Source organism: Suricata suricatta, chromosome 12 (assembly GCF_006229205.1).
Source record: "Suricata suricatta isolate VVHF042 chromosome 12, meerkat_22Aug2017_6uvM2_HiC, whole genome shotgun sequence".
NCBI classification, from domain to species: Eukaryota; Metazoa; Chordata; class Mammalia; order Carnivora; family Herpestidae; genus Suricata; species Suricata suricatta.
The window spans coordinates 12275962-12294924 of NC_043711.1; the positions used below are offsets into that span (position 1 = coordinate 12275962).

The following is an 18963-nucleotide window of genomic DNA, read 5'->3' on the forward strand; positions in this document are numbered from 1 at the left end:
AAGACAAAAAACATTTTCATGCCATTCCCCTCAAATACTTATCCTGCACTTTCCTTACCATTTTCCAGATCTCCAATATAGCACCTACATGCTTAATTAGTTACACATCTACAAATGCAGCCAAGCATGCTCTGAGGCTTAGGCATCTGTTTCCAGTACTTGGCTCATATGAAGTGCTCTGTAAATCAGTAAACAAAAGAATGATTATGAATTAAAAGGATGTGGGGCGTTGTTTTAGCAGAAACTCCTACTCTTCGACTGTGGCTGAAGGAAATTGTTTAGGTCACTTGGGGGAAATGGGCTTTGGAGGCAAACTTCCTGTGATCCCAGGCAGGTGACCTTTTGTGCCTCACTTTCATCTGTATAATAAGGTTAATAAAACTTCTAAGGATTGTGTGTGAAAAATCCACTGTTAGGCATGTAGTAGGTCTCATTATTAGCTGTTATTCCTCAAAAATAGGCTTCATGAGCATAGTTGGTACACATTCTTGGCTTTTCCGTGTTAATTCTGTTCAATAAAGGCATGTCATTAACTGCTGAGCTGTTGACTCGTTTTATTCTGCCATGTCATAAATTCACATATTAACATGTCCTCATTTTTGGCTTAGGGAAAAAAGTTGCAGTTTGCTCACACAGGAGAGTCGAGTTGGTTTGCTCTACCTCTTACATGTTTTGTTGCCGGGCATGCTGCAGACCGGGTCACTCAGAAAGACCCTCACTGACAAATTAGGACCAATTGTGATTCCCTGGAGACCACTGTTTATTTTTGGTAAATGCCATCAATGAATATACACACAGTATCATTCCCACAGAAGTCTGTAGCATTTAAGTCTTGAAAACAGGTGACAACTGAAAAACAGAATTCACAATTTTCAGTTCCTTTAATAATTTAATGTCCTATCCCCTTAAGGCTATTAGACCTTAAGTGACCTGGGTCTGGTTATAGCCCAGTAATAATAAAGGGCCTGTTGCGTGATGTATGCCAAGCACACGGCAAAACTCGGAAACCCCACGTGCTTCTTCACTTCAACATGTCTGGCTTCTCTCCTTTGTAATAGGGGTTTGGTTTTCCCTATAACGAATGACCTAAAATAAGGTGCTTAAAAAAGTCCACACCGAGTCTCAAAATAGTGAACAAACACTATTCGAAAATGCCCTCTGAACCTCAGTTTCCCCTTCTGTAAAACGAAGGAGTTGGGTTTGAGTTAGTGTCGCAGGCAAGACCATACAAGGGATGGGTAGATTAATCTGCTGCCACAAACCCCAGCAAGGAGAAGGGAGAGGGGAACAGAGCTGCAAACAAGAATGTGTGAGTGGGCAGGGGGGGTAGGCCAGGGCCAAAGTGGCTGGAAAACTGGCCTTCAGGAGGTCAATGTCAGCTCTGAACCTTCAAGTCTCAAAAGAATGTCTTTGTCTTTTGATCTGATGATTTGGTCTAATATGATTGTCTCATTCATTCCAGTGTATGTACTTGCTGTAAATTTCTGTACAGAATTAAATACCCCATTTATTAATTTATAAACCGTGATAAAACCAGTCAGTTCCCCTCGCCAGCAGATCTTGCATTGGAAAAGGGAAACAAATTAATAATATACAAATTTTAGCAACATCATAAATTTCATTAAACCTGAAAAGACACCCAGTTCATTTTGGAGTTCAATTATCTGTTCAAGGAATCAGTTACTATAATTATAAAAACAACTACCGTAGTATATTTGTGGTGCAAAGTTATCCCCATTTGTTGGTGCTCACCAGTGAGAAATCCAGCTGCAGACCGTAATGCCTCTGGCGAAGACACTCAGCAAGCTCTTTCCACAAATACCCCCAGGATTTCCCCTTCCTGTTTTACACAGCAACCGTCTCAAAACTTGGGCCAACCAAAATAGTCATACGGAAAGTGAACAACACGTGCACACACAGGGACCTGAGGCTGGTGGTGCCTAAACTCCGGCCAGAAGGGGAGGGGTGCCCTCTGGGAATAGCCCATTCATAAGCTGAAAACCAAACCAAGAGTCCATCATAAGTCATGGTACTTCCTCTGAGAGGGAACGGTCTCACCAAGACATAAAGGGTGACCCACTGTCCCATCTGCGGCTCACTCCAAGTGCCTATTCAAGAGGTTGGGCACAGCCCTGAAGGAAGAAGGCAGACATCACGGGAGACCCCAGCAGCTGAGCCAGGGGTCCCCCTGAGGACAGGGTCCTCTTGCGATGCTAGGAAAAACGGAGGCCCCGACCTGAACCGCGGCACATGGGCTGCCTGCTGGGGCCACAGAATTTTCCTGATACGTGATTTAGCCAAACTCCAATCCTAGCTCGGTGCGCGCCCCTTGACTCCTCCTCCCCTTCACCAGGACATGATCCGGATGCTAACGCAGACACCACCAGATCAGGTCATGGAATCAAAGTGCTGTGGTCTCGTCTATTACACAAACTGTTGGGATGACATTCTTGCTTCATTCGCGTTCAGTGGCTGGGGCCATTAGAGAGGAGCTTCAGGACACTTCAGCGCTTTCTACTAATGCTGAAATGTATCAAGACACACATCACCAGAAGGAATTTTTCCTGTTTCTAAACATTTAAGAACAAAAGGGATTTCAATCTATAAGCCAGTCCTCATGCGTTCCCCCCCATAGGAGTCGACAGCATAAACACAACTACAAAATATTCCCTAGAAAAATGCAAGATCCTCATGAAGTTAACATCTCCCCCACCAAACATCCTACTAAGTCTTCCAGAAGTGAAGGCTCATCAGAAAAGACAAAACGAATATTACAGAAACAGCTTGAAACACTGAACATGATTTCCTAGTGCTCTGACCGCCCCGCAGCCTCTCCCCCTTCGCAGTCCCCAGCAAGGAGAGGTGCCCTGCTCTGGCTAGGGAAGAGAGGGCACAGGAGAGAGCAGCTGCCCTTCCCTCTGGTCTGGACACACACCGACTCTGACTTGCACGTCCAAGAATCAGGCTCCAAGAATTCGAGGCTAATTGCAGTAGCTTCTCTCTTTGGAACATCTCAGTAACCGCAAATGGTCAAGGGGTTGACCGGGAACTGGGTCCATCTTTGTTGCTGGAGATGCCCGCTCCATGCCTGCCTCAGCCCTCCGCCTATCTGAGCAGCGGAACTGAAGCAGCTGGTCTGTCATTCTCCAGCACCAGCCTACTATCCTTCCCGTGGCCCCCGGGGGAACCCCCTCTTGCCCGCTCGGGGAGGTCTGCATCCACAGCGATCCCGCCTCTCTGGAGAGTTACCTGGAAATACTATCTGGAAAGCAGAACAAGAACTCTCAAATACACGACTTGGGGAATAAGTCCACACGGAAAGGTGAAAACCTGGCCAAGCTCTCCGCAGCAACACAGTCCTCGGATGACAGACTCCAGGAAGAAAGGGCCTGGAACACAGAAGCTCGAGGGTGGCGGGCCTTACTGCAGGGGAGTGTCCTGCTGCCCCCAAGGGGCTGGCAAGCCCAGGGTCTTCTGATGTTGTGTGCCGTCCCCTTGGCTGGGTTGTACATTCACTGGTTGTCAGAAGTTTCTGGTACTGCTAGGGAGTGGGGGAAGGAGTCACACAGGTACCACCCTGCCCTCTACACTCTACACATCGTAACGGTTCAAACTGTACGAGTTTGGGTAGCTCTGCCGACTGTACTGGAAGTGATCTGTTAGGATGTTGTTGCGGCCATACTGATAGTCCCCGTGCTGGGGGAAGAGGATGCCGTTGTGAGGTTTTTCCAGCGGGCTCCGATGGTGTTCCTTACTGCTTAGGTCCCCCGCCGTGACAGGGAGGAGGTGCTTCCGGGCTTGCTGGTTGGCATCGTACTTGGTCTGCAAGGTCAAGAGAGTCAGTGAGACGGCTGGCTCCCTCCTCAGGACACGCACACAGGACAGAGAACTTCGCATCCCAGCGGCCCTCCCAGGCACCCCTGAGGCCCTGACCAAGCTGGGCTAAGGCATGGCCGCCCCTCCCTATCAGCCATCCGTGTCTTTACACTGGACTGAAAACCGAGCCCTCTTGAGGAGACCATGAAATCCCTGACAAAGCTTCCATAAACCCAAGAGCCACAGCTGGAGTAGGGCACCGACCCAGAATCATCTACAAGGAAAAGGAAAGCCGGGCCGGGAAGGGCCACACCAACACCACAAACCAGTCGGCCACAGAGCTGGGAGCTGGGACATCAACTCTTGGTGCCTCCCTAGGCATCGAGGGGACAGCCCAGCCCACCCCAGACTCACTTTGTTGTACAGAAAGACCCCCAGGATAGCTGTCATCATGCCCAGGACGTTGGTGCTGGTGACCGGGTTTTGCAGCATGATCAGGGACACCGTGATGACCATGATTCTTTTGGTGGCATTGGCAACGGAGTAGCTCAGAGGGCTGATGAGGTTGAGGATGCTGAAGGCAATGACGTTCTGGGCAAAGTTACAGAAGCCGCTGACAGCCAGGAGCAGGAGCGTCCAGGGCCACTGGGACACATAGGTCTACAGAGACGAGGAAGCAAGAACAGCACTGGGGTCACATGCTGGCCCTGGCAGAAGCGGGGGAGGGGCACAGAGTGGCCCACCGGGTCAGCGGCTAGGTGAGGGGGCAGTTCTAGCTCTGTCGTGCTGTGCAGTAACAGGGGCCTGCTCTGCACAACCTCTGACCCTCCCGGCACTGCACGTGCAGCATGACAGCAACCGTCAGCTCTACTCCTGCAGAGGACGAGCAGCTCCAAGAGCCCGCAGGGAGGAGAGCATGATGTAAACTGAAGCTTCCCTCATCCGGGACAGCGAGGGCCGGGAGCTCTGGAGTCAGCAGAGCAAGGTCTGCTTACAGGACGGTCTCAGTCCAACTGTGCTGCTGTAACAAAATGCCATAGGCTGTGGTGTGGGGGGCGGGGGGGGGAGGTCTGTAAACAACAAACATTTATTTCTCACAGTTCTGGAAGCTGGGAAGTCCAAGATCAAGGAGACTCAGTGTCTGGTGTGAGCTTCTCAGTTCATAGGTGGGGTCTTCTCACTGTACCCTCATGTGATAGAAGGGGTGAGAGCTCACTGGGTCTCATTTTATGAGGCCACCAACCCTGTGTGACAAGTGCCCCCCGCCCCAATGCCATCAGATAGGCGCTGGGTTTCAACACAGAAATGTGGGCAGGGGGAAACATTCAGACTGGAGTGGACATGATACGTTCTGTAGGGCAGGGAGGCCCTGGGAAGGCAGCCCCTGAGTATGCAGAGAACCTAGTCCTACAAGAGCCTCCGGCTAGGAGTCAGGAGCCCTGGGTCTGCCCTGTCCCTGGGAACCCCCAGCCCTTCACCTCCAGTCAGCTGACCTTTCAAGTCACACTTTCTTCCTCTGTGCACCAGAAGACACTGAGCCTGCTGAGCCCACACAGTGCTGCTGCCGGGACGATCAGCAGGGTTCGTGGCTGTGAACGTGCTTCAAAACGGTCCCAGCCAAACACGAGATGTTCTCCAAACTTCAATTACCATCTGAGCCTCTCCAGAATGAGGCACTCTGATTAAGGGGGCCCAGAAGTTAAGAACCCACAACTAGCAGACACGTGGACCACTGAACACCTCTCCCCACCCCCACCACCCCCAAGTCTGGGTTGATCCCTGGACCGGCGGCAGTAGGGAACCAGGTGGGGATGCCCAGCGCCGAACATTTGCCGACATCTATTTGGGGTTGGATGCCGGAAGGCACGTGGCACCACTCCTCTGCCTCCCTAGCTCCCAGTCCTACCTCGGCACCAGTCCTGAGGAACCAAGCGGGACCAAGAGGCTGCTACAGGGCAGGCCAGTGGACACCATCCACTAGGTGGATACCATCGTGGTTTTGTTTCTCTCTGTGCCTAATGATTTGGAATATATTTTACTTGCCTGTTTATATGCCACCCAGACAGTCTCAGTGGGAACGTCTGTTAAAGTATTTTTCCCATTTTTAAGCAAGTTATTTTCTTGCTATTGAATTTTGAGAGTTCTTGATATATTCAGAACACAAGTCCTCTGTTAGTACGTCATTTGCAAATATTTTCTCTCAGTTTGTAATCTGTCTTTTCTTTCACTTAGTAGGGTCTTCATGGAGCAAAAGTTTTAAATTTTGATGAAACTCTATTTACCAGTTTTTTCTTTATGGACTTTGCTTTTGATGGAATGTCTAAGAACTAATCCAAGTCATGATGAAGATTTTTCTCCTGCTCTTTTTTCTAATGGTTATCATTACAGTTAAGTCTAGAATACATTATGAGTTAAGTTTCCTCTGATGTGTGAGTTCTAAGTCAAAGCTCAGTTTTTTGCTTATCTGTGTCCAACTATCCCAATACCGTTTGTTAAAGAAACTACTCTTTCCCCTAGGATTGCCTTTGAATCTTTGTCAAAAATCAATTACCCAGATTTGTGTGCATTTAGATTCTGCTCCACTGATTTATGTGTCTCTCCTGTCACCAAAATCTGTACCTTTATACTAAGTCTTTAAGTAATAAGATTCCTCCAAGTTTATTCTTTCTCACTTATTTTGCCTATTTCAGGTTGTCTGCCTATCTATGTAAATATTCCAATCAGCTTATCTAGGTTAAAAAAATTCAATACCTATCTACACACACACACACACACACACACACACACACACACACACAGAAGCATATCTTGGCAATACTGCAGGTTCAGCTCCAGACCACTGCAATAAAGGAAATACTGCAATAAAGCAAGTCAAGTGAGTTTGTTTCTCCATGCATATATGTTAGGTTTATACTGTAGACTGCTAAATGCGCAATAGCATTATGTCTTTAAAAAGCTGTGCACCTTAATAAAGGTACAGAACTTTATTACTCTCAAATGCTAACCATCCTCTAAGCTTTCAGTGAGTCATGATCACCCATCATAGATCACCATAACAAATACCGTAACAATTAAGAAGTTTGAAAGATCGCAAGAATTACTAAAACAGGACATAAAGACATAGGTGGGCTGTCGGAAAAACCACACCAAAAGATTTCCTTGCTGCGAGGTTGCAATAAACCTTCAATTTGTAAAAAATGTAGTATCTGTGAAGTGTGATAAAGCTAAGTGCGACAAAACAAGGTATGCCTGTATAGATTAATGGATCTCCACTTTTTCTTCATTACCACCGCTTCCAAGGAGAAAAATTAAAGTTAAAATTCAAGCAATTATTTATAATTAATATTAAAAAATAAGATGTTGCTCATTAGAGAGAATTTTATTTCTTCCTTCCAAATCTATTTATTTCGTTTTCCTGTCTTACTGCACTGGCCAGGATGTCCAGTAGGATGTGAAATAAACATGTGGAGAGTGAACATCCTGACCGTATACTGGATTCAGCAGGACAAGCCTCCAGTCTTCCATCACGGGGGCCGAGAGTGCCGCTTTCAGTGATTATAAGGACTATCTCCGTGCTCTTTCTTGCTTTTTATTTCTTTCCTACGTTCGATTCCATCTTTTTTATCACGTCCTCATACTTAAGACTTCTTTCCTGTGCCCAAATCAGTAACATTCCCCAGGACTGGGGAAGGGACTGTCCTTTCAAATGGGTCCTCGAAGGCAGCTAATTATGCATCACATTCAGCTCTCTACTGAGAAAAATCCTGTGTGTTGAACTAAGTATTTTTAAATGTGGATTTCTTGGGAAAATCAATACTTAATATTGGTTCTCCTGCATGGCAAAACTGCCTTACTCTGCTATTTAAAAACCCTCAACGGCTTTATGGTCTACTGGCCACTTTTCCATGTGCAGTCAAAAAGAAAATGTCTAAATTAACTATGCTGTACAAATGGTACCCAAGGCAAACTTTTTAAAAATTACTAAGACTTTTAAGTTTGCATTTCAACTATTTTCATAAGGATGTAGGTTGTGTGTTTAACTCTTATTAACTAATGTTAAAAACTGTGATGTGTGTGCAGAATATTCTGCATGCTTGTACATGTTTAAAGAATGGCTGTTGATAAAAATCAGCTTTCATTAAAAAAAATCAGGTTGAGGAGGTTTCCTTCTATTTCTAGTTTGCTGACTTTGTATTTTATTTTTTTATTTTGAGAGATAGCATACATGTGCATGCATGCACAGGGGGAGGGGCACAGGGCGAGGAAGAGCATCTTAAGTGGGATTGTGACTTGGGGCTCAATCTTAGGATAGTGAGATCATGACCCGAGCTGAAACCAAGTGTCAGACACTCAGCCAACTGAGCCATCCCCTGGTGTGTTTATCTTCATGAATGATGTTGGATTTTGTCAGATCCCCTTCTGTATCAGTTGATATGAATATGTGATTTTCTTTTTAAACTGTTATAGATTACATTGATTTTCAAATATTAAATTAGCCTTGCATTCTTGATTTAAATCGCATTTTGTGATAGTATCTTATGCTTTTTATACATTGCTACATTCGATATACTAGTATTTGGGGCTTTTAAAATATTTATTTTATTTTTAGACAGAGTGTGTGAGTGGGGGAAAGGGGTAGAAAGACAGAAAAACAGAGACAGAGACTCTGAAGTAGACGCCATACTTGGCACAGAGCCTGATGTGGGGCTTGATCCCATGTCCCTGGAATCACAACCTGAGCTGAAATCAGCAGTTGGATGTTCAGCCAACTGAACCACCCAGGTATCCCTGCTAATATTTTGTTAACGACTTGCCTCAATGTCCGTGAGGAATACTGGTTTTGTTACATGGCCCAAAGTATTCCCTTGTCTTATTTTCTGGAGGAGATTGTGTAGACTCGGCAATTATTTTTCCTTAAACGTCTGGTAGAATTTGCCAGTGAAACCAACTGGGTCGATGATTTCTTTTTAGAAAGTTTGAACCTGTGAATTCAATTTCCTTAAAAGCTATGGGGCTGTTTAGGTTACCTGCTTCATTGTGGGTAAGTGAGGTTGGTAGTTTGTGGTTTATGAAGAATGGGTCTATTTGATCCGTGTCGGATACAGAATCACAGTAGTGCCTCTATCACTTTAATGTTTGTGAGGTCTATTGTGATATTCCCTCTTTCACTCTTGGTGTTCATAATGTCTTCCTTTTTTTCTCAGTTTTGCTTCAGTTGGAAATACTTTTTATCTCCCTTGAGGCTTCCTCTTGGGCCCACGCATCATTTAGAAATGGGTTGCTTAATTTCTAAATGTTTGTGGAGATTTTCCGGTTACCTTTCTGTTACTGCTGTCACAGAATATACTTCGTATGTTTTCAGATCTTTTTTTTATTTTTCAAATTTATTTATTTTGAGAGAGAGACTATGAGTGTGGTGGGGGCAGAGAGAGAATCCCATGCAGGGCCCGTGCTGTCAGCACAAAGCCCGATGCAGCGCTCAATCTCACGCACCAGGAGATCACGATCTGAGCCGAGATCAAGTCAATGCTTAGCCAACTGAGCCCCCCAGGCACCCCTGGTTTTCAGGTCTGTTAAAGTTCGTTTTGTGACACAGAATATGGTCTGTCTTGGTGAATGTCCCGTGAATACCTGAAAAGAATGTCTATTATGTGGTTTTTCGGTAAAATGTAGTATAAATGTCAATGAGATCTCCAGTTGGTTGTTGATATTATTCAGTTCTTTATTCTCGGTGATTTAATAATTCTATTGGTTCTAGAGGTTCTATATTCACTGGATATAAAATCATGTGTTGATAGTTCTAGTTTAAGTACTTTAAAAAAAATATTATTTCACCTCTTTCTGGTGTTCATGGTTTCTTATGAGAAATCCAGTCATTCAAACCGCTGTTCTTCTGTAAGTGAAGTATCGTTTTTCTCTGGCTGCTTCTAGATATTTTGCTTGTTTGTGTTTCAGTCTTTTTTTTCTTTCTGTGGGCCAAACTGGATCATTTCTACTGATCTATCTTCGAATTACTGAACCTTTCCTTTGTCACTTCCATTCTACTATTGAATCCATCCAGTGAGTTTTTAAGCTACTGTTTCTGAATTTCCAAAATTTCCATCTGGTTCTTCTTTCATTCCTTGCATTTGTCTCAAGAGTATTCACCCTTACCTCTTAGGGCATAATTATAATCATTGCTTTAAAGTCATTGTTCAGGGGGTGCCTGGCTGGCTCAGTTGGCTAAGTGTCTGACTTCGGCTCAGGTCATGATCTCACAGCTCATGAGTTTGAGCTCTGCATCAGGCTCTCTGCTGTCAGTACGTAGCCCACTTCACTTCTTGTCTCCCTCTCTCTCTGCCCCTTGCCAGCTGGTGTTTTCTCTCTCTCTCAAATGTAAACAAAAACATTAAAAAAAATTTTTTAAGTCTTGTTCAGGGGTGCCTGGATGGTTCAGTTGGTTAAGCATCTGACTTTGGCTCAGGTCGTGCTCTCCTGGTTTGTGGGTTCAAGATCCACATCGAGCTTTACAATAACAGTGCAGAGCCTGCCTGGGATTCTCTCTCCCTCTCTCTGCCCCTCCCCCACTTGCTTGCTCATGCCTTCTCTCTCTCAAAATAAACAAACAAAAAAAATAAAGTCAGTGTTCTATAATTCCAGCATCTGTGTCATCTCAGTGTTGGCATCTGTTGGCTGTCTTCTCATATGAGACTTGAAAGTTTCCTGGTTCTTCATATGCCAAGTAATTCTGGATTATATTCTAGACATTTAGAATACTGCAAGACTGTAGGTCTTACTTAAATCCTCTGCGGAATGTTGATACAGAACTTTGACTTAGCAGACTCAGTTGGGTTCGGGCTACAAGCCTGACCAGCCTTCTGGGGGTGTTGGTACCAATGTCAGTTGCGTTTTCACAGCCTCTCCAGTAGTATGTGGCTCCTTCCTGAGTATGCTCTGGCCAGCGATCAGTCTGGGTTCTGGGCCACAGTCTATCTCATAATTCAGTCCGCTATTAGGATCAGATCCTCACATGTACAGCTCAGGGGCGAGCCTGGGATTTCATGGTGTTTTGAGATCGCTGTCCCAAGCTCCTCCTTCTCCATGATCTCCTTGGTACTGGCCATTTCCTAAGGTTACCCTAGGAACCAGTCGAAGGGCTGGCGCACAATTATCCTGCTCTACTATGGCCTTCCCACAACCGTACCTCTACTTGGGACCAAGCAGTGGGCAGATTAAAAGAGAAAAATACACGGTGGGGGCGAATCCCACTCTCTGACCGCAGAGGGAGTTTGCCCTCCCTCAGCATCTCAGGTGCTGCGGGACCCTGCTGCTACCACCACCACAGGATCGCCGGGGGGGGGGGGGACCCCTGCACACAGGATCGCCGGCCCCCCCCCTGCACACAGGAGAGCAACGAGACAAAAGTAACAGAAAAAGCCCCGCAGGGCATCTCCCCTACTCTGAGCATCAGGAATCCCCTTTCATTCCTGATCCAGAAGTAAAGGGTGTACTGCTCTGCTCTCACCCTGTGCAGCGCCCTGGGCTGCGAGTCCAGGCTGAGGACACAGGAGACAAAAGAGAAGCAAACCGATGGACGCCTGGGTAGCTCAGTCAGTTAAGCATCTGACTCCTGATCTCAGCTTCGGTCATGATACCACAGTTTGTGAGTTCGAGCCTCATGTCAGGCTCTTCACTGACAGCAGGGGAGTCTGCTTGAGATTCTGTTTCTCCCCCTCTGCTCCTGCCCTACTCACTGTTGCTCTCTCTCTCAAAATAGGTAAATAAACTTAAAAAGGAAAAGAAAAGAAAAGAAAAAAGAGAGGCAAACTGCTGACTCAGTGGTACTTTGAAATCTGGTCTTCAACCCAGCCTGTCCACTGCCTTTTACTTTTCTGCTCAAATAGCTGCGTCGCTCCTCTTGGAACAGCTTTAGAACCGGGCCGCCCACTCCAGAGTCTAGTTCCCCCTGCCTGGCGTCAGGGAGCCTGTCAGCTGCCCGTGTGCAGGAACTACCCCGTAGCCCCTGAATCTTGGTAACACGGCGAGCGGCAGATTCCCGGTGATGGCCTCCCGTCTAATCCTTCCCCCCGCAGCCACGAAGCACATCAGCTGGTGTCCGTGCCGGAGACACAGGGCAGAGGGGGGAGCCCAGATAGGTAGGAGCCCTGCCTTCGCACCGCAGCACGCCCGAATGCAGTGTGCCCCTCGGAAGTGTTCAAGCACCCCGTCGAGGTAAAAAACATGTATGCGCTCGGCAAAGAGACGAACGCAATTCACTAAAGCGATTACAGAAATGGTGATCACTGGAATGAAACAAGAACGTCATGAATGCAAATACAAGCAGCATTACTAGAGCGAAGCCTAGAAGTGTGTGTTTGTGTGCGTGTATACAGACACACCAAAGAGTCGTAAGAGGACGTGGGAAGAGAACGGACAGCAAGCCCATCAGCAGAATCTGCAGCCAGTAACACGAACAAGAAGACCCGAATACGTCAGCAAGGCATGATGGCTCCCCTGGACATACCGCTGAGTGGAGAGAGCAAAGTGCTCCTCCCCTTATGTGAGGAGGAGCAAGGGATGAATATGCACAGATGTGCTCATATTTGCAAAAAGAAACACTGAAAGAATAAACCAAGAGCATAAAAATGGGGAGGGACCAGAAAGCAGAGAGGTGCTAAGACTGAAGCCAGACTTCTTTTGTTTTTTGTTTCTTAATATTTTTATTTTTATTTTATTTATTTACTTTTGTGGGGGGTGGGGGGAGCCCGTGCCTGTGAGGAGGGGAAGGGGAAGGGGAAAGGGAGAGACTCTTAAGCAGGCTCCATACCCAGTGCAGAGCCCCATGCCCTGAGATCATGGCCTGAGCCGAAATCAAGAGTCGGACACGTAACCGAGAGCTCCTGAAGCCAGACTTCTTTGAATAAACCTTCTCATCTCACTTGGCTTTGGAAATACAAAGGTCTGATAAATTCAGTGAGGGGCGAGGGGGTGGGGGAAAGCACTGCCCACAAATGGAAGTAAAAGAACCCAACTGGACAAGCTGGTGGCTCAGGCACGCTGTGAGAACAATTATTTCCAGCGCCCTTAGAACAGAGCGTTCCAACTGTGCATCTTTAACGGGACATGCCCTAAGGACAAAGAAAGAAGAGCGGCAAAGAAACCTTAAACTTCTCTCGGAATCCTGCCCACAGCCGTCCTGTGATTTTCAGGCCAAAGCGACTGTGGGCGCGCACAGTGGAATCTCGTACATGAGTAATTACGGGAAGGGTAAGCAAAGAACGAGTGTGGCAGGGAACCAAGCGTACCAGAAAAGATATAAACTTAAAAATCACAGCAGCGGGGCTGCCTGGGTGGTTCAGTCGGTCGAGCAGCCGACTTCAGCTCAGGTTATGATCTCACTGTTCGTGAGTTCGAGACCCGCATCGGGCTCTGTGCTGCCAGCTCAGAGCCTGGAACGTGCTTCTGTGTCTCCCTCTCTCTCTGCCCTTCCCCCCACTCAAGCTCTGTCTCTGTCTCAAAATAAAATAAACGTTAAAAAAATTTAAGAAAAAAAATCACAGCACCGATAAATCCTGTCATGCTAAATTGGAACGAACTGGAATGAACTCTTCCCTCTGCCCCAACAGGACTTCCCTGGTTTTTCACCCCCAAAAACTTAAAAGCAATGACGACACACCAGCAGTTCGCACCCGTGGCCCGTGTCTCTCAACAGCGCTCTCTACTGCAAGCAGCCTGGACCCCTGCACGCCTGCGACGGGAGAGGCACAGGCGGGAAAGAACACCCTGCTGGACCAAAGCCTCCCAAAGGCTCACCTGTGCGGCCGGAAGGACAGGGAGCCAGCGGGAAGGGCTCCTCTGGCCAAGACAGGATAATCTGAGCATGAAAAGTGTTAAGATGTGCAGCTGACACAGGAGTCCACAGAGGTATTGAAAAAAATAAATAAAAGGACCTTCTTTTACCCCACCCCCACCCCACTGGTTAACATTTGCAGTAAGCTGGGTCGCCTGGGTGGCTCAGTCAGTTGAGCATTCGACTTCGGCTCAGGCCATGATCTCACAGTGCGTGGGTTCGAGCCCTGCGTCAGGCCCTGTGCTAACGGTTCAGAGCTCAGAGCCTGTTTCCGATTCTGTGTGTCCCTCTCTCTCTGCCCCTCCCCTGCTCATGATCTGTCTCTTTCTGTCTCTCAAAAATAAATAAATGTTAAAAAAAAAAACCATTTACAGTAAGCTAAGAAGTGTTCTCTAAAAATCAGTAACTAAAAAAAAGAAAGAGAGAGAGAGAACCACTGAAATGCTTTTCGTGTAGTTCAAAGTAACACTCTAGGGGCGCCTGGGTGGCTCAGTTGGTTAAGCGTCCGGCTTCCAGCTTTGGCTCAGGTCATGATCTCACGGTTCGTGGGTTTGAGCCCCACGTTGGGCTCTGGGCTGACAGCTGGAGCCTGCTTCGGATTCTGTGTCTCCTTCTCTCTCCGACCCACCCTGCTCGTACTGTCTCTGTCTCTCAAAAATAAATAAAAAACATTAAAAATTTTTTTGAAAAAAAACAACAACAAAGTAACACACTAGTCCCGGGTGAAGATGAAACATCACAGCTAATCAGTACGGAAAGGAAGTTAGGACAGAGCCGGTTTCCTCACCTGGACAACGGAGCTAACGTGCACTGTGTCTCCAGGCTGTGCTAAGACTAAAGCCCGATGCCAAGAACTCTGTCGGGCCTCATTAAGCCCTCATAAACGTTTATGCCCCCCTCTGTAACTCAGGCTTGAAGAAACCACGCCCACCTCCTCCTGATCACCGCCACCTGCGCTAGTTTCCAGTGCACCTTCTGGAGGCTGGCCCTGCAGCCGCTGGGAAGCTTTTCTCTCCCGTGCTCAGAGCGCTGGGTCTGCCCAGAGCAGAGGGGACACCGAGACAGGAATCAAGCAAGGCAAGCACAGCTTCAACAAGTCCAAGTGAGATCTGAACCACACTGTCAGGACAGGCAAGTCTCCTTTCCTGGCATATCCTTCTCGGTGCCACCTGCACAAACGTGGCAGCCACCAGCACCTGAGACCCGGCGCGCTGGAAGAGGAAATGCAAAGGAGGCCACCATCCGCGACCGCACGCAAACGGAGCCACGCCGAAGCGGGGTGTTAGGGGGCCGCCAGGGGCCCAAACGCCCCAAAGTCAACACAGGTGCAACTCCCCGGCAAAGCACTGGTTTGGGACGGGTTAAGAAAAGGGTGTGTCCGTGGCACTGGCCAACTCACCAGGTCGCTGCTGACCAGGAAAGCTGAAAGGTCCACGAGGACCCACGTGGGGATCATAAAGAAGACCGCGTGGCAGCCCAAGATGTTCAGCAGCCGCAGATGGTGGATGCGCGAGTCTCTCAACACCTGGAAAGAGCAAACCTCTTTAAAGGTCAACTGGAAACTAAAAATGGCAAGAAAGGCTCCAGTTACCCACGGCCCAAACACACGACTATACATTAGCCCTGACATCTGCCCTTGTCCACCAAACCTACCAGTGCACCTACGATGAGACACACAGCCCGCACCCAAGACAAATATGAAGGACTGAAAATGAAAAAAACCAGCACTCAATGTTGGTGAAGCTGCAGTGAAACAGACACTCTGAAATTCTACTGGTTTATGTCTAAGTCAGCTTATGCACGTTCCAGAACGCAACCAGGCAAAGTCTATCGGCAGCCACAAATACCTCATGGACTCTGACCCGACAGTGGTAAGCCTACACGAGGAAATAACCCGAGGCACAGAAAAACCACATGTGCTCGGATGATCATGCCTGCCTTACTGAAAACGAAGAGTTGGAAACTGACTGCATTACCTGTGGTGCTGGAAGAGCGTGTTATCAGGGGATTTAGAACAATAGTTTTTTCTTAAATACTTATTTTTGAGAGAGTGCAAGCAAGGGAGAGGCAGAGAGAGAGGGACAGAGGATCAGAAGCGGGCTCTGCACCGACAGGCTGACAGCAGCAAGCCCACTGCGGGGCTTGAACTCATGAACTGTGAGATCATGACCTGAGCTGAAGTTGGATGCTCAGCTGACTGAGCCACCCAGGCGCCCCTAGAGCAGGAATTTTTAATGATATGGGAGAATGCTGTAATAGTAAATCAAAATTTACTAATTTTCAAAGCTACTAATTTTGCTTTTCAAAAGCACAATTCTGAAATGTATCTATAATATTACAATTCTAAAAACAGAAAAGACCCCTAGCATTAACAGTAGTCCTCTTTGGGGCGCCTGGGTGACTCTGTTGGTTAAGCGTTGGATTTTGGCTCCAGTCATGATCTCACAGTTAGTGAGTTCAAGCCCCGTGTTAGGCTCTGTGCCAATAGCTCAGAGCATGGAGCCAGCTTCAGATTCTGTGTCTCCTCTCTCTCCCCCTCCCCGCTCTCTCTCTCAAAAGTAATAAACATTAAAAACACAGTAATTCTTTAGGGGAACAGTCCTGTGACTTTACTCGATAGCATGGAAAGCCGGGATAGGGGGCAGGTCTCTCTTGATGAGCATCTCCAGTACCCACTGCGTTGCCTGACACCAGTGTCTGGATTTTTGGGGGGAGGGCCCTTTCTCTATTTTTCCACATGAATATATGCTAATTTTATAAAAGGAAACAAATTACATTAAAAAAATGAAACAAATACAAAACCAGTAGAAGGGCAACAGGATTTCTGTCTGTTTCAACAGCAGGGGAATCCCTACTTGACCGCTTTCTCACACGCCGCCTCCCCCCCCCCCCCCCCCCCCCCCCCCCCCCCCCCCCCCCCCCCCCCCGCACCTGCAAATGACCCGGCATATCCCAGACGGCCCCCAAATACCTTTTTGGAGAAAATATTTTGAAGTGAGAAGCACAGTGTGGCAGCAAGGGCGCTGATGAGCCCCCACATGTCGAACGACAGCTCGGTGACGGTGGCCAGCAGGACGCCACTGATGATGGGGATGAGTGACAAGTACACCTGCAGGAGGCGGGCAGGAGGGGCGGGTGGCCGGGGCTGAGCCAGGCTGCCCCCCCCCACACACCCCTGGGTCTGCAGGAGAGCCCCGGCTGCTCTCCTCTCCCTCCCCAAAGGGAAGGTCCAGCCCAGAGTGTGTGCAGCGGTTCCTGAGCTCTGGTGGCTAAATGGCTCCAAACTTCTGTAGAAGTGGGATCCATTTTTGACATCTAGCTCACCCTTTTCCTACAAAGGACACTTTAAAGCACTGCAGAAGTTTTAGGAGGTGGTGGTAAGGCCCACTCAACCACCCCTGGAGGTCAGAGCAAGGGCTCTGGACTGGGGGACCTGAATTCCTGCTCCCCCACGGCTGTGGGCCTCGGGCTATTTGACTCTCCCCTTTCCCTTTATGTCCGATTTCTTCCCCTGAGATCAAGAATGACAATTACCTGCCTTATCTGCCTCATAGGGCGGGTCCACACATATCCTGTCTTTATCATTAGTCTTTGCCTAGGCCATTCCTCAGTCCCTCACTGCGGAAGGTGCCGGCTCCTTGCCCGAGCTGGGTACAATGTCCCGACCAACAGGGAAACCTGATAAACACGATGTGACATCCGGTGATGAAGCTGCACACCTCCTAGGCAACTCCAACCCAGGGAGACCAGTCACACCTGACCTCACGCTGGGAGTGGGCTACAGAGCACACCCGGGTCTTACAGAGAAAAAGAGGCTGAAACAAAATAATCAGCCAGAAGTGGCCCAATTTCTATAAGCCGATCCAGGGCACCGCCACTCTGAGTTACATAAAACACAGGAGGCCAGAAACCAACCGCATAGAGAAGCAGCGCTCTGTCCAGCATGAAATGGATTCCAGCTGGGAAGACGCGAGTCGCACTTCCACTTAAGGACGTGAAGCAGGGCCGTCTCGGGCTGAAGCCACAGCTTCTCTCGCCCCAAGCCAGGAAATACCCAGGCTTGGCATCTTGAACAGACCCTGGATTGTGCCCAAAGCATCTTCCTTATGCAGTCCTAGGCTCTGCGTGTGGCTTTCATTTCCATTCCCAGACACTCACAATTCCTGGTTGTTTTTATTTCTAAGACTTTGTCGGATTTTGCCAAAATCACTCTTTTGACCAGCACCTCACTTCTGATCCAGAAGTCCCCAATCTGACTGTGGTCACTTGTGAAGATGTGAAACTCTGTCAGAGTTCCAGCAAGACGTCAGATATTCCATTCCTGCCCCGCCCCCGCCCCCGGAGGGGGCCGTGGTGCCTGGCCAAGATGGGACCAGGTCATTGCCCACTAGCAAACACATGTAGGGACTCAAAACACGAAGGGAGGCTGGACCTGTGAAGGACGGGAGGGACCCCGAAACCACACAGCAGAGACAAGTTGGGGACACACACACCACACATCACTGTCTCCAAAGTGACTACAGAACATTAGTAAAACAGCCACCAGAAGCCTCTAAGCAGACTTCCTGATTTGACAGGAAGCCAGCAGCTGCAACCACGTCACCAGCTGGGCACTGACCAGCAAGTCCTTGGGGGCCCCACCTGCCCAGAACCCTTCCTGGTTACCTTGGTGCTTTGCTTCTCTTTCATGATGATCCGGGACAGGAGAACCACCCAGATGGGCATGGTAGCCTTGACTGCAAAGAGAGGCAAGAGGGCTGGCTCTCAGGGAGCCGTCTCGGTCGCGGAACCCACCCTGGAACCTGTCCCAACTCCACTAGTGCGATGGGAGGGGCTGGCAGCCCCTCAAGCCTCCTCACTCCTCTTTCTGTGGGGCTTCCCCGCAACCCATCAGTTGTGATCCGCCCTGCTCAGCTCCCAGCTCTCTTCCCAGCCACTTCCCTCCCCTAGACCCCTGTGCGAGTCCCTCCCCTGCTAAAAGCCTCGCGGGCCCCTGCGCCTTGCCAACAGAAGTTGACTGCTCAGCCTGGTGTTCCAGGCCGTCGGGGTGCAGCCCCGCCAGCGCACTCCTACCCAAGCGCCGAAACCCCGAGTGGCGCGTCCCGGCCGCCGCCCCCTAGGCCGGCCGCTGCACCCACCAGTGTGCGCGTAGGACACTGGCACCTTCCAGATGCTGACGTGCGCTGACACGGACGCGAAGTACTTGCCGAAGGCGAGTGGCAGCACGTAACGCGGGTAGAAGCGCGGCGGCAGCAGCGGGCCGGGAGACGGATGCGGTCCGGGCCCGGGGCCCGAGACGGGCGGCGCGGGGGGCACGC

The 18963-nt window shown here is 48.7% G+C and overlaps 1 protein-coding gene across 1 annotated transcript in view; it reads right to left on the bottom strand.

Moving 5' to 3' along the window:
- Window positions 1–736: 736 nt before the first annotated feature.
- Window positions 737–18963, bottom strand: part of SLC35E1 (solute carrier family 35 member E1) — an 18417-nt gene continuing 190 nt past the window's right edge. The window contains exons 2-7 of the mRNA XM_029917845.1: window positions 18784–18961; window positions 18311–18381; window positions 16617–16754; window positions 15045–15170; window positions 4231–4476; window positions 737–3822 (exon numbers count right to left, since the gene is read on the bottom strand). Coding sequence (XP_029773705.1) covers window positions 3592–3822; window positions 4231–4476; window positions 15045–15170; window positions 16617–16754; window positions 18311–18381; window positions 18784–18961 — 990 coding nt within the window. The 3' untranslated portion in view covers window positions 737–3591. The remainder of the gene's footprint in view (window positions 3823–4230; window positions 4477–15044; window positions 15171–16616; window positions 16755–18310; window positions 18382–18783; window positions 18962–18963) is intronic.